The sequence below is a fragment of the Phalangium opilio genome, unplaced genomic scaffold, assembly GCF_054372755.1.
Source record: "Phalangium opilio isolate 3A_F unplaced genomic scaffold, DU_Popi_V2 ptg000070l_1, whole genome shotgun sequence".
NCBI classification, from domain to species: Eukaryota; Metazoa; Arthropoda; class Arachnida; order Opiliones; family Phalangiidae; genus Phalangium; species Phalangium opilio.
Window position 1 is genome coordinate 15,252,230 of NW_028324182.1, and position 12,233 is coordinate 15,264,462.

The 12,233-nt window shown below is 35.4% G+C and overlaps 1 protein-coding gene across 1 annotated transcript; it reads right to left on the minus strand.

The window, feature by feature from the left end:
* Nucleotides 1–529: 529 nt before the first annotated feature.
* On the minus strand, nucleotides 530–10,067 carry Nup214 (nuclear pore complex protein Nup214). The gene is made up of 13 exons (XM_089843536.1): nucleotides 9,910–10,067; nucleotides 9,634–9,751; nucleotides 9,339–9,562; nucleotides 9,083–9,278; nucleotides 8,875–9,003; nucleotides 8,366–8,466; nucleotides 8,192–8,286; nucleotides 7,504–7,567; nucleotides 7,007–7,434; nucleotides 1,581–5,105; nucleotides 808–1,496; nucleotides 709–736; nucleotides 530–648 (listed from the first exon to the last, which is right to left on the minus strand). Exons 1-13 carry the CDS (start codon nucleotides 9,937–9,939, stop codon nucleotides 621–623), a joined length of 5,655 nt encoding a protein of 1,884 aa, XP_089699662.1. The 5' UTR covers nucleotides 9,940–10,067; the 3' UTR covers nucleotides 530–620.
* Nucleotides 10,068–12,233: the final 2,166 nt, after the last annotated feature.

Sequence of the window (12,233 nt, forward strand, 5' to 3'; positions counted from 1 at the left end):
AATATGAAATAAAAAAGGGTCTTTGTAGTCCTCCTATCATTTCTTTCGAAGGTAACCCGTCAAATTAAGTTGAATAATAATAAAAAAAACCTCCAATTTTTATAAGCCAAGAAACGAAAGTTTTTAGGGAGAACTCAAATCCTATTTAGGCCTAGAGTTTTTTTATATTATCCTGTATTGTTATTTTGGAAACTTTAGTAGTATTAAGTAGGCCTATGTCTTTGGATTTAAAAGAAAAATAAGAAATAAGTAAATCTTAAAGTTTTGGTTTCAAAAACTTTGAAAATACCAATTTGTTGGAAATAATATAATCCTTTGGTCAAATTGTAATCCTAATATGGGGGGGGGGGGCTAAAAAGCGGAAGTTAATAAGGTTTACTACATACCTTGGGTTACGTCCGTCTACTGACCATCCATAGATTAATTTCAACTTACCCATGGCTCCTTAGCGTCTGTTACTGCTCTAAAATTATTAATCTAATCCCTAAGACCAGTTTGCCCAACCCAAATTAAGACCACTAATGAAAAATTAGTATTTAAATCATTATAATTATTATTAATAATTTAATTTAATTATTAATAATAATTATAGTCTTTATTTCGACAAAATAATAAAATGTTTACTGCCTCCATTGAGTAAACGCGGAGCTGCAATTAATATAAAAATGGTTAAACCAAATCTAATTAAAACCATTATAATTAACATACCTTTGGCTTCCAATCCCAGATGAAGGGCCTAATTAACATTAAATTTATTAAAACTTATAATAAATGAAGTCTTTAAAAAAATTAAAAATGATTACGTACTTCCAAATGATTGAGATGAACCAAAAACCGAGCCACCACTTCCAAAGGTCGGTGCGGCTGTTGGTTGTTGAGACAACGATCCAAAAGTGGGAGCTTGACTGGCTAAGGCATCAAACATGGGGGTTGCCGCCGTACTAGGAGATCCGAAACTACCTCCAAACGCGTTAGGATTTTGTTGAACTGGCGAAATGCCAAAGGTATTGCTTCCAAAAATTGGTGAACCCCCAAAGACAGGCGGAGCTCCAAACCCAGGGCTAGCTCCAGTTGCTATTTTGGTCGGTGTTTTCTGTTGTTCAGTTTGACCAAACGCTCCAAATCCAGTTTCGGCCACGCTAGTACCACCGGCGCTAAAACTTCCGCCGGTAAATGAGGTATTCCCAAATTTATTACCAAAACCTCCCGAACCCTGGTTTCCAAATAAACCACTTCCCGAAGATGGTGACTGATTTTGAAACGACGGTACACCGAAGACATTTTTATTCGCGTTTTCAGCACTCGGTTGGCCACCTAAACCTCCGAAAAAACTGGTGTTTTGGTCAAATATTGAACCCGGAGATTGTTGTCCGAATAACGTTCTAGATGGGCTAGTTGTAGTTTTGTTAGCTTGACCAAAAACGGTGGAACCCGATTGCCCGAAAAGTGGTTTAGCAATAGAGAAAGCTCCCCCTGGACTTTGACCAAAACTTGCGCTATTACAGGGACAGAAATAAAGAAACTCTTTTATTGGAAGTGAAGTATGGGCTACAAGAAATAGTAGCGTATTTCTTCCTTACTTTGCTTGGCTAAATGTGGGTTGTTGATTTTGTTGACCAAAAGCCCCAAACCCGCTACTCGGTGTAGTTTGTCCAAACGATTGCGAAGTTGCTGGACTTCCAAAACCTTGGGTTTGTTGTTGTTGAGCCGGTTGTCCAAAAATTCCAACAGGGGCCGTGTTGGGTGTTCCAAATGGCGTGTTTGATGTGGAGACACTTCCAAAGACTGGAGCTGCTGCTGTTGAAGCAGCTGGTTGTGGTTGTCCAAATGTAGCGGGCTTCGCTTGCCCAAATGAAGTAAGGTTTCCAAATAGAGAACCAGTTGTTTGAGTGGTTGTTGGAGTTCCAAATGAAGTTTCGGCAGTGGATTGACCAAAAAGGTTTCTAGAAGGAGATGGTTTTCCAAATAGACTAGAACCTGGTCCGAATGTTGGTGGTGCGGTTGAAGAAGGCGTTGTTGTTGTTGATATTGGGAAAGCAGCTTGTCCAGTTGGGTAAGGTGGGGGAGGAGGTGGTTGGTCATCCTGTTTCGGTGATGGTGGTATGACTTCAGGTTTATTCTCGATATCAGCTTCCTTCGGAGGCGATGAACTAGGTGGTGGTGGTGGTGGACTCTCTTCTTTGGCAACTATCTCAGGCACCTTTTGTTCAGTTTCTTTAATCGAAGTATCCGTTGAAGCCTCTTTTTCGGCACTCGATGTGACAGGAGTAAAGGCGGTTGACGACGCGTTAGTTGGTATAGTTACGTTTGAAGCTGTTACTGAACTAATAACCGGAGAAGAACTAGTGCTCGTAATGACTGAACTAACAGCGATGGGCGTTACGGTAACGGTACTTTTGGTCGAATTAATGGTACTTGTTGGTGAAGCTGGTTTATTGGCTGAAAGACTTCCGCCGAAACTGAAAGTCGGGGCAACACCGCCTTTGGTTGAAATACCACCAAACTGAAATCCAGATGACTTTGGTGGCTGCTCAACGGAAGAAGTACCAGCCGTGTCAGACTTAAGCAAATGTGCCAAGGAAAATGGCGATTTTGTAGAAGTTGCTGTAGCTTGGGAAGTAAGCTTGAAGCTAAATCCGGATGCGATTGAAGTAGGAACGTTCTTGACTTGAACTTCGGGGGATGATGTTGACTTTGGTACACTGATTTCAATAACTTTGGTCATCTCTTCCTTGTTTGAATCTGATTGGGATGGAGTTTCGGGTGGAGTTATATCTTCGTACTGTCCGACAGAAGTCGCTTTACTTTCAGAAGACGAAGATGATTGAGTCGTTTCGGTAGCACCAGTTAATTCTTTGAAAAGGGTTCCACTTGACATGGGCTCTTTGAACAGCGAACCTGTAGTTCCAGAGTCCTTGAACAACGATCCAGTATTTCCGATCTCTCTGAATAAAGATCCAGTTGTTCCGGTTGACGTAGATGTCTTTGTACTATCGCCAGTTGGGAAAAGAGACGTTGGTTCTTTGAAGCTAAACAGGTTGGAACTGGAGGACGTTGCTGCCGCGCTTACTGTGGTAGTTTTGACCACTTCATTACCACTAACGGTCGTCGCTACCGGTTTATCAATGGCCGAAAAAGAAGTTGGCTCGCATATTTTAATAGGTCCAAATCCCGTCAATGTGGGAGAGAATGAGCTCTGAGCTTCGGTCGATTTGAAACCCATGGAAAACTGGAACGAACTTGAAGAAACTGGGACACCTTTGCCAAAACTGAAAACTGGAGCTTGATTGGTGGTAATGGAGCTAGTTTGAGGTGAAGCCGTCTTCGATTCGCTCTTAGAAGGTATGGGTACCATAATTGGTTGGGAAACAATAGCCGCGTTGGACTTGGCAACCGTATGAACCGGTGGAGAATGAAACGGCAGAGTTATGTTCGGTGGTGGAGCTTGATTTGATTGTTGGAACAGAGACTTGGGTTGCTGTTGCTGATCCAGTTTCGAAACCTGCACGTCCTGGTTCGATTGTTGGAACAGAGATTTGGTAGCTTGAGAAGGTACTTGAGGTTCCACTTTCTTGACCACGTCCTTCAACGGTGTTCCTCGCGTTATTCCTCCGGAGAACATGCTCTCCATTGTCGATTTAGAAACGGGAATAACCGTATTTGAAGTGATAACCGTATCGCCAGATGCCAGCGACGAAAACGACGATTTGGCCGATGTACTCATTCCAGTTGGCCAATTAGGTTCGGTTAAATTGAAGTTTGGTTGTTTAACTCCAGATTCTTTCAGGGATAATTCCTTGACTTCCTGATCTGATTTAGAAACATCCGTTTCGGCAGATACGTTCTGGCTTTGAGACTTATTCTTCCAAACATCGCTGGTCTCTCTCATGACGTGAATAGCGGAGAGTATCCTTGAATCTTTCAAGTTACTTAAGCGAGTAGCTTTAATGGTTGGCACTTTTCTGTTCATTAGAAACTCCTTTAGAGCCTTTTCTTTCTCGGGATCCAAGGATTTGGGAACGCTTTTCGATGGATTCTCCCCAGGATGATGTATCTTTGACACCGGCGTTTCGGATATTTTAGTTTCAAGTAACGAATCGGCCAAACTGGATAGATCTTCGTTGAAACTTTTACGAGCTTCGAAAGAACAAGGTGTACTTGATAAAAATGATAGTTTCTTCTCTTTGGCAGTGTTAATCATTTTATCCACGTGATCATCCAAGGTTTTAATGGCGTTCAAATTGTTGTAAAGCGTACGATAAATCGTTTCAACCCCGGAAAGATTTCTCCGAACTTTCGACCGTTGTTTTCGTTTATCCAAATAATCTTCCCAGTCTTGGTCCAACCTGGCGTGAATCTCGGACAATTGAGAGTCGAAATACAGACCCATTTTGCGTATTTCTTTCAGCTTCTTAGCGCTGCTCGGATCCAAGGCTCGTCGTCGCAGTAACGACAAATAAACGGGATCCTTATTACGTACGTCCAACGACCGAGCTTCTTCGAAAATTGCAAAGGTATCGAAGAGACAACCTTTTAACAAATGAACGTCAACGTTGATGGACTGAACAGTTTTCTTAATATCATCGCAAAATATCTTCATGTCGTGAGTTTGGTTCCTAATTTGCGTCATTTCATCGTTGGTACCAACGACGGCTTTACTTTGGGAAAGCATCTGTCTCGATTCGTTAATTTCTTTGGTGAATTCTTTCAATTCTTCCAATAAAGCGATGGTTAAGGCGTTTTCAACCGATTCTTTATCAACGTCTCGCGTTGGAGGCTTCGTCGATGTCGTTGTACTTGTAGTTTTCGAGGGAGCTATTGGTGTAAGGATATTTCTACTCATTTTGCGATTAAGACCTCCATCATCTTGGGAAGACAAATCAGCAGCTTGTTTATTTTGCGTATTATCAGTTTGAATAGTTGAACTAGTGGGTGGTTGCCTGGGATTCTCCGCGGTTGTTTTGGGGGCAACAGGCGCAAACGCAAACTTGGAACCTTTATTCGATGACGTATCAAAGACACCGGTATTCGCGGCCATTTGGGGGAGTTTAGCAAATGAAAATGATGGTTGGTTTTCCTGATTTGCGGATGTTTCTTCCGGAAACCTAATAAATATGTTCCATTCCATGACTTTTCCTGACTGGCCAACGCCGTTTTTGGCCTTTTTTGAATTCTCCCGACATTTCAATGACATTTTTAACTTATTTTAAAATTACACAGCTTTTACAACGCCATTTTTGGCCAATTTTTAAAATTACTCAGCTTTTTTTTGGTCTATTTTTAAATTTATAACTTTTCAAACGTAAGTTTTGGCCTATTTTTTAATTTATAACTTTTCAAACTGTAATTTTGTAGGCCTATTTTTAAATTTATTACTTTCCAAACGATATTTTTTGGCCTATTTTTAAATATATAACTTCAGAACGATATTATTTGGCCTACTTTAAAATTTCCCGTCTTCTGAATTGCAATTAAAAAACCAAAATCATAAAATTAATTTCCCCTGCAAAATCGTGTAACTATCCCTTTAAAATTCCAATGAAGAAATATAACACAAAGGTTCTAAAAAGAAATCCCGCGGTTACCAAAAATCAAACTGACAGGAAAGTGGGAACGTCACAAAAGTAGCCCCTTATCTACAAAACCAATGTAACTATTTCACCATAATCCTCAAACAAAAGAAGTTTTCCAAGAACTTGTCAAAACAACCTTTTAGCGAGTTTGACCCTCCCCCCCTTAAGAACCCCAAAATAACGTGGTGGTCCTACAACGTCACAAACCAAGGCCGATTTTATCCTCGATCCCCCAAAAATTGGCCAATCCGTTTTTGGCAATAAATAAATAAATAAAAAACATGCATGACATTTTTAAAACTCAAAATGAAACAAAATATTTTGATCTCAAAGATATTGAAATAAAACTTAAATGACCCTAAGATTTAATTTCTTTGTATTTCAAATAGTAAGTATTATAAATAATCTATTTTTACTCTTATAACTTTTCAATGATGTTATTGGTCTATTTTAAGATTTATTAACTTTTCATAGACTTTTTGACCTATTTTTAAAATTATCCGAAATTTCCTCAACTTTTTTGGCCTATTTTTAAAATTTTCCGAACTTTACTCACCTTTTTGGCCTATTTTTAAAATTTTCCGAACTTTATTCAACTGTTTTGGCCTATTTTTAAAATTTTCTGACTTTATTCAACTTTTTTGGCCTATTTTTAAAATTTTCCGAACTTTCCTCACCTTTTTGGCCTATTTTTAAAATTTTCCGAACTTTCCTCACCTTTTTGGCCTATTTTTAAAATTTTCCGACTTTATTCAACTGTTTTGGCCTATTTTTAAAATTTTCCGACTTTATTCAACTGTTTTGGCCTATTTTTAAAATTTTCCGACTTTATTCAACTGTTTTGGCCTATTTTTAAAATTTTCCGACTTTATTCAACTGTTTTGGCCTATTTTTAAAATTTTCCGAACTTTCCTCACCTTTTTGGCCTATTTTTAAAATTTTCTGACTTTATTCAACTTTTTTGGCCTATTTTTAAAATTTTCTGACTTTATTCAACTTTTTTGGCCTATTTTTAAAATTTTCTGACTTTATTCAACTTTTTTGGCCTATTTTTAAAATTTTCCGACTTTACTCAACTTTTTTGGCCTATTTTTAAAATTTTCCGACTTTACTCAACTTTTTTGGCCTATTTTTAAAATTTTCCGACTTTACTCAACTTTTTTGGCCTATTTTTAAAATTTTCCGACTTTATTCAACTTTTTTGGCCTATTTTTAACATTTCCGATTTCCTCCTAACTTTTTTGGCCTATTTTTAAATTTTCCGCTTTTTAGAGACTTTCATGGCCTATTTTTAAAATTTTGGACTTTCCTCCTAACTTTTATGGCCTATTATTAAAATTTCCGACTTCTTCCTAACTTTCTTGACCTATTTTAAAATTCCCCTAATTTTTGCAAGTAGACCCTGAGCCACCAGGACCTACCAAGGCACTTACTTTTTCATCAAGTTGGTCTTTGCAGCTGGTACATAATCAGGTGGTGGATTGGACCTGGCTTCCTCTTGAGGAGGGGGAGGGGCGCCTTGAAGGGGAGTTGAAGATTGAAATGGTTGACCAAGGGGCAAAGTTGGAGCTTTTCCCTTCCTCTGTCCTTCAGTGGAAAGAGGGAGAGGGAGAGGTTCGGGTTGGCTGACCAAATTAGGTTGACCAGGAAACAAATTCAACAAGTGAAAGGGGCAAAGAATCCCGGAAGTGGACAACAAGAACAAAATGGGCATGGGTGGGTAGGACTGGGTGGGACTAACAATAATATTCCTTGTAGATGAAGTTACAATCCCGGCACCCAATGGGTAAGTTTCCTGTTCTTGAAACAAGGGTAATTCAGCCCGAGCTGAATCTTCCAAACTCCATTGTTTCCATGTGCCCTTTAAAGATTAATTAAATAGTAGGCCTAAAATATACGCTGCTAATGAGCTTTTTCAATTATAATGTACCTGTTCATCATAACCAATTACGGCAGTTTCTAGAGAATTGCTGGAAGTACATACTAAAAGTTTCCTAAAAACAAAAGGTCAAAAGTCATTTCATGTAGTTTCCAATGTGCTAATCTTTTTGACATATTTGGCCTATTTTTAAACTTTCTGATTTTTAAATGAACTTTTTGCCCTATTTTTAAACTTTCTGATTTTTAAATGACCTTTTTGGCCTATTTTTAAACTGGCGGATTTTTCAAGGACATTTTTTGCCTATTTTTTAAACACCTGATTTTTAAATGACATTTTTGGCCTATTTTTAAAACACCAGATTTTTTAAATGACATTTTTTGGCCTATTTTTAAAACACCAAATTTTTAAATGACATTTTTGGCCTATTTTTAAAAAGCCCAATTTTTCAAGGCCATTTTTTGGCCTATTTTTAAAAAACCCAATATTTCAACGCCAGTTTTTGGCCTACTTTTAAAACACCCGATTTTTCAAGGACATTTTTTGGCCTATTTTTAAAACACCCCATTTTTAAATGATACTTTTGGCCTATTTTTAAAACACCCTATTTTTTAAATCACATATTTGGCCTATTTTTAAAATTCCCGGAAATTTCCCCTTAAATTTTTGATCAAAATATTTAAATTCCCTAAACTGAAAAAAATTAAAAAAAAAACTAATTAAGAAAATTAAAACTTACCATTCTGATATATGATGCATCCAATAAATCAAATCCCTTTCTCCATTTCCAAAACAAACATCACCAAAATCGGTATAAGCTGGACTTTGACCTTTCTAAAAATATCAAAAAAAATAAAAAAAAATTAATTTTGCTCTAAGAGTAAATTAAATGAATTAGAATTAATTTGCTTACTGGAACTGAAACCAAAATTAACTTTGTAGAATTATCACCACCATTCCTTTGAACAAAAACAGCGGCAAAGAGAGTTGTTGCTAACCAACTAACTGATGCCACTATTTCATTAAAAATAATTAAATTAATTAATCCAAAAATAAATAATTAAATTAATTAATCCAAAAATAAATAATTAAATTAATTAATCCATAAATAAATAATTAAATTAATTAATCCATAAATAAATAATTAAATTAATTAATCCAAAAATAAATAATTAAATTAATTAATCCAAAAATAAATAATTAAATTAATTAACCCAAAAATAATTAAATTAATTAATCCAAAAATAATTAAATTAATTAACCCAAAAATAAATAATTAAATTAATTAATCCAAAAATAAATAATTAAATTAATTAATCCAAAAATAAATAATTAAATTAATTAATCCAAAAATAAATAATTTAATTAATTAATCCAAAAATAAATAATTAAACTAATTACGATATAAATTTTAATAATTACCATATGAATTATCTCCAATAGCAGATGGTGGAGGAATCATTTTTGAAAGTTGAAAATTGGGTTTATGTTGACATAACCTTCCATCTCTCCTTCCAGCAACTATTTGTTTTCCTTTAGGACTCCAACACACTAAAATATAATTATTAATTTGTTTGTAAGGCGCAATAATTAATTAAATTAAAAAAAAAAAAGCCAGCCCATAACATACAAGCTGTAACTCCTTCTGAAGATTGAAGAATTCCATTGATTTTAAGTGTTTCCGTTTCAATTCCATAAATTGTGGCAGCTCCATCACTGACACAGACGGCAAATTCACTAGGAATTGAAGGATTCCAACAAAATTGACGCAATTGTATCCCGGGATTTGATGATAAACAAACTTCGGCAAAAGGATAAGGTGTTTCCTTAAAAAAAGGTGTTTAAAAATTAATTCTTACTTAAAAATATAAATAAAATTAACTTACAGGTGAAACAAGAGCTTTGACATCATACATAAGAGCAAATGGAACGTCATCTTTAATTATCACAACTGATAGTGTTGTTTCATCACAATTTAATGCTAAACAACTTGGTAATGAAGGGAGAGATATGTCTAGGTGTTTGTAATTATTAGCAGGGTCTTTCTTTTGTTTGCCCTGACTGGTTTCATCTAATTCCACTACAGTATCGACAGATATTACTTTGAAACCTATTTTTTAAGTATTTATAATCATATTAAGCCTTAAAATTTAAATAAACTTAATTATTCTAATGAAATACCTTTATTGTAGCCTATAAACAACAAACTATATTTGCTTGATGTTGCTACAAGGTTGACGGAAGTGGAAGGTACTTCCTGACTTATGAAAATTTTCTTTAATTGAACGAATTTGAACTCCTGAAATAATATTTCGTTAATTTGAGTGTAATTTAATGAGTTAATTGACTTTAAAAATAACATTTTAAATACGTAAGCCTTGGTCGATAAGATAAAGCACCGTTATATTACGACGTATTATGATAGAATGGTAAATAATACGTGGAAAATTTATTTACCGTAACTTCCAGAACTCCAGGAAGATCCATAATTTCAATATTATTAAACTTAACCTATTTAATTTAAGTTAAAATTACAATAATTACAACAATCAAAACGGTCTCATCATTCGAACTCGATTAAAAGACGCGTCGTCTGTCACTCACTGCAGTATCCCTTCACTGCCCTGAAGCGCCAATAACGGCAAAAATGGAAAGCTCGGAACTAGCCTTTGGCGGATATTTTAAATTGAAAATCTAGGACTAGAGCGGTTGAAAAATAATTTAGGTTCTTTAATTAAATTTGTACTATCGTGATTTCTAAGTCTCATTAATTAAAAATCCTAGTTATAAACTGTATGAAGTCTTATCTAAGGGATAGCTACCCCTTCTCTAGAATTGGTTCAAATACAATTAGAAAAATAACTTAATTAGAATGTTCTGGTAAAAATACCTTCGGGACTGATAAGTAAAATTACAGAGAAGAGAAACTCTCAATTTCCGAATTTGTAATCTAACAATTTTAAATTACGACCTTTAAATGGACAGAATGGGGTACATTAGAGAAAGAGAGAGATAAAGTTTCATCTTTCTCGTTCATAACGGGTGCTTTAGGTTAGTTCAGAGTCTTCGTTCCACGACAAGGAAATCGATTCTAATTAACATAATAATCTAATCGTTTAAAAGCGACGGAGCGTGTTTTCACCAATCTTTTATAATGGAAGCTTTCTAAGCACGAAATTGTTTTCAACCTTTTCGCCGGATTAAACTTTAAGCGCTTGTTTATTTCTAGCGGAATAAAGAAAGAAGGCACTCTAACGAAATGAATTTTGCATCTTATTATATACGATTATAGCCTAGACCTAAAAACAAGATTACAAAGCAAAAAAACTGAGGTCTAACAAGGCCTAAAAGCGATTGAACAATAAATCGCCAAGAAACAACGTTTCAAGTTTTATTCATTCACTCATTAAGGGACAGGGCGTATACGACAGATTACGGAAACAATATCGCTAGTTGCTCGGGCCTAATTAACTGACAGAAACCTGTCAACTTAGAAACAACAGAAAGCTATATTTTTAATGATAGTAATGATAGTAATGATAATTAATGGAAAAGTCTTCTTCCCACCAAGACAGAGCCTAAATGTTTTATTTTATTTGTCCCATGAATATTGGTTTTTTATAATTAACGATTCGTAATTAGAATTAATCTTGGCGTTAGAAAGTAATACAGCTTGAGTAGCTCCGCGTATTTCCAACAAAAATTAGTTGGATATTCATGGGAGATATTAAGATATTCATGAACCAAGAATATCAAAAAGATAGGGATTATAGTAACGTTATATAAATACAGTTCGGGTTCCACCCTTTTATTTTATTATTTGTAGGAGATTCAGTTGCGCCACACCCAAAAAAAGAGTCGTAGTCGACGACAAAAGCTTTTACAATCTCTTCTCTTTTTCTATATATATTTCCATTAACCGGAAGCCATTCGATACTCATTGAATTAGATTCGACGATCTAAGAGACCCGCCCTAACTTCGACTAACGGGAAAACGGAACAGTTGAGAGCATCGCATTCAAAACTAAATAATTTTATCTACAGAATGTTGTATACTTTCCTTTCGCATTTCGTGTTTGTTTATCTCTACATATTTTAGAGCTAAAGTTATAACTGTATATGTTGGAATAAACTTCGTAATTTCGTACCCATTTTAAAATGCATTAGGCTTAGGATTAGGCCTAATTAGTAGCCGGGCTTTGTTCGACCTTCTAACTTCTATGCCTAGAATAAACCGCTTGGGGATATTTTATACGAATGCAAAAAGAATATGAAAAGATAAATTAAAAATCCTCTACACAAAATTTAAATTTTATACGGAGAGAAGTTTTAAAAGTTCCCAAGGCAGAAATTTTAAATTTATAATCTAATTTGGGTAAATCCTCATTTTTAAACGCTTCAGATACCCCTCAACTTATAACCGCTGGCGCAAAAATATAGATTCTCAAATTTCCCAATCAAAATTTAATTATTTTTCAAGATGAATCGAGTTATTTGTCACTAGATAGTTCAATCTAAAAGCGCCTTTTGGCAGATAGAATATGGTAGCACTATAAAAGCGGAGGATGAAAATATTCGAATTTAATTTCAAATTCATTATAAAATTCCCTACGGCGAAAGATACAGGGGTAAAATGTAAAACCGGGTTCCCACTCGTCCCTAAAATGAAATTAAAAAGATCCCATTTGATCCCCCGGACAGGTGATGAACCCCCGTAGGACCGGGGACACTAAATGGAACGCTAAACCAAATAACTTCCACGCGGATAGAAAATTGGTTCC

Excerpts from the sequence above, each read along its gene's own strand:
- Nup214 (XM_089843536.1), bottom strand. The coding sequence starts at position 9,939 with ATGGATCTTCCTGGAGTTCTGGAAGTTACG. Across the intron at positions 7,435-7,503 it reads TAATTGGTTATGATGAACAG|GGCACATGGAAACAATGGAG; the intron begins GTACATTATAAT and ends TAATCTTTAAAG. Across the intron at positions 5,106-7,006 it reads AAGACCAACTTGATGAAAAA|GTTTCCGGAAGAAACATCCG; the intron begins GTAAGTGCCTTG and ends CATATTTATTAG.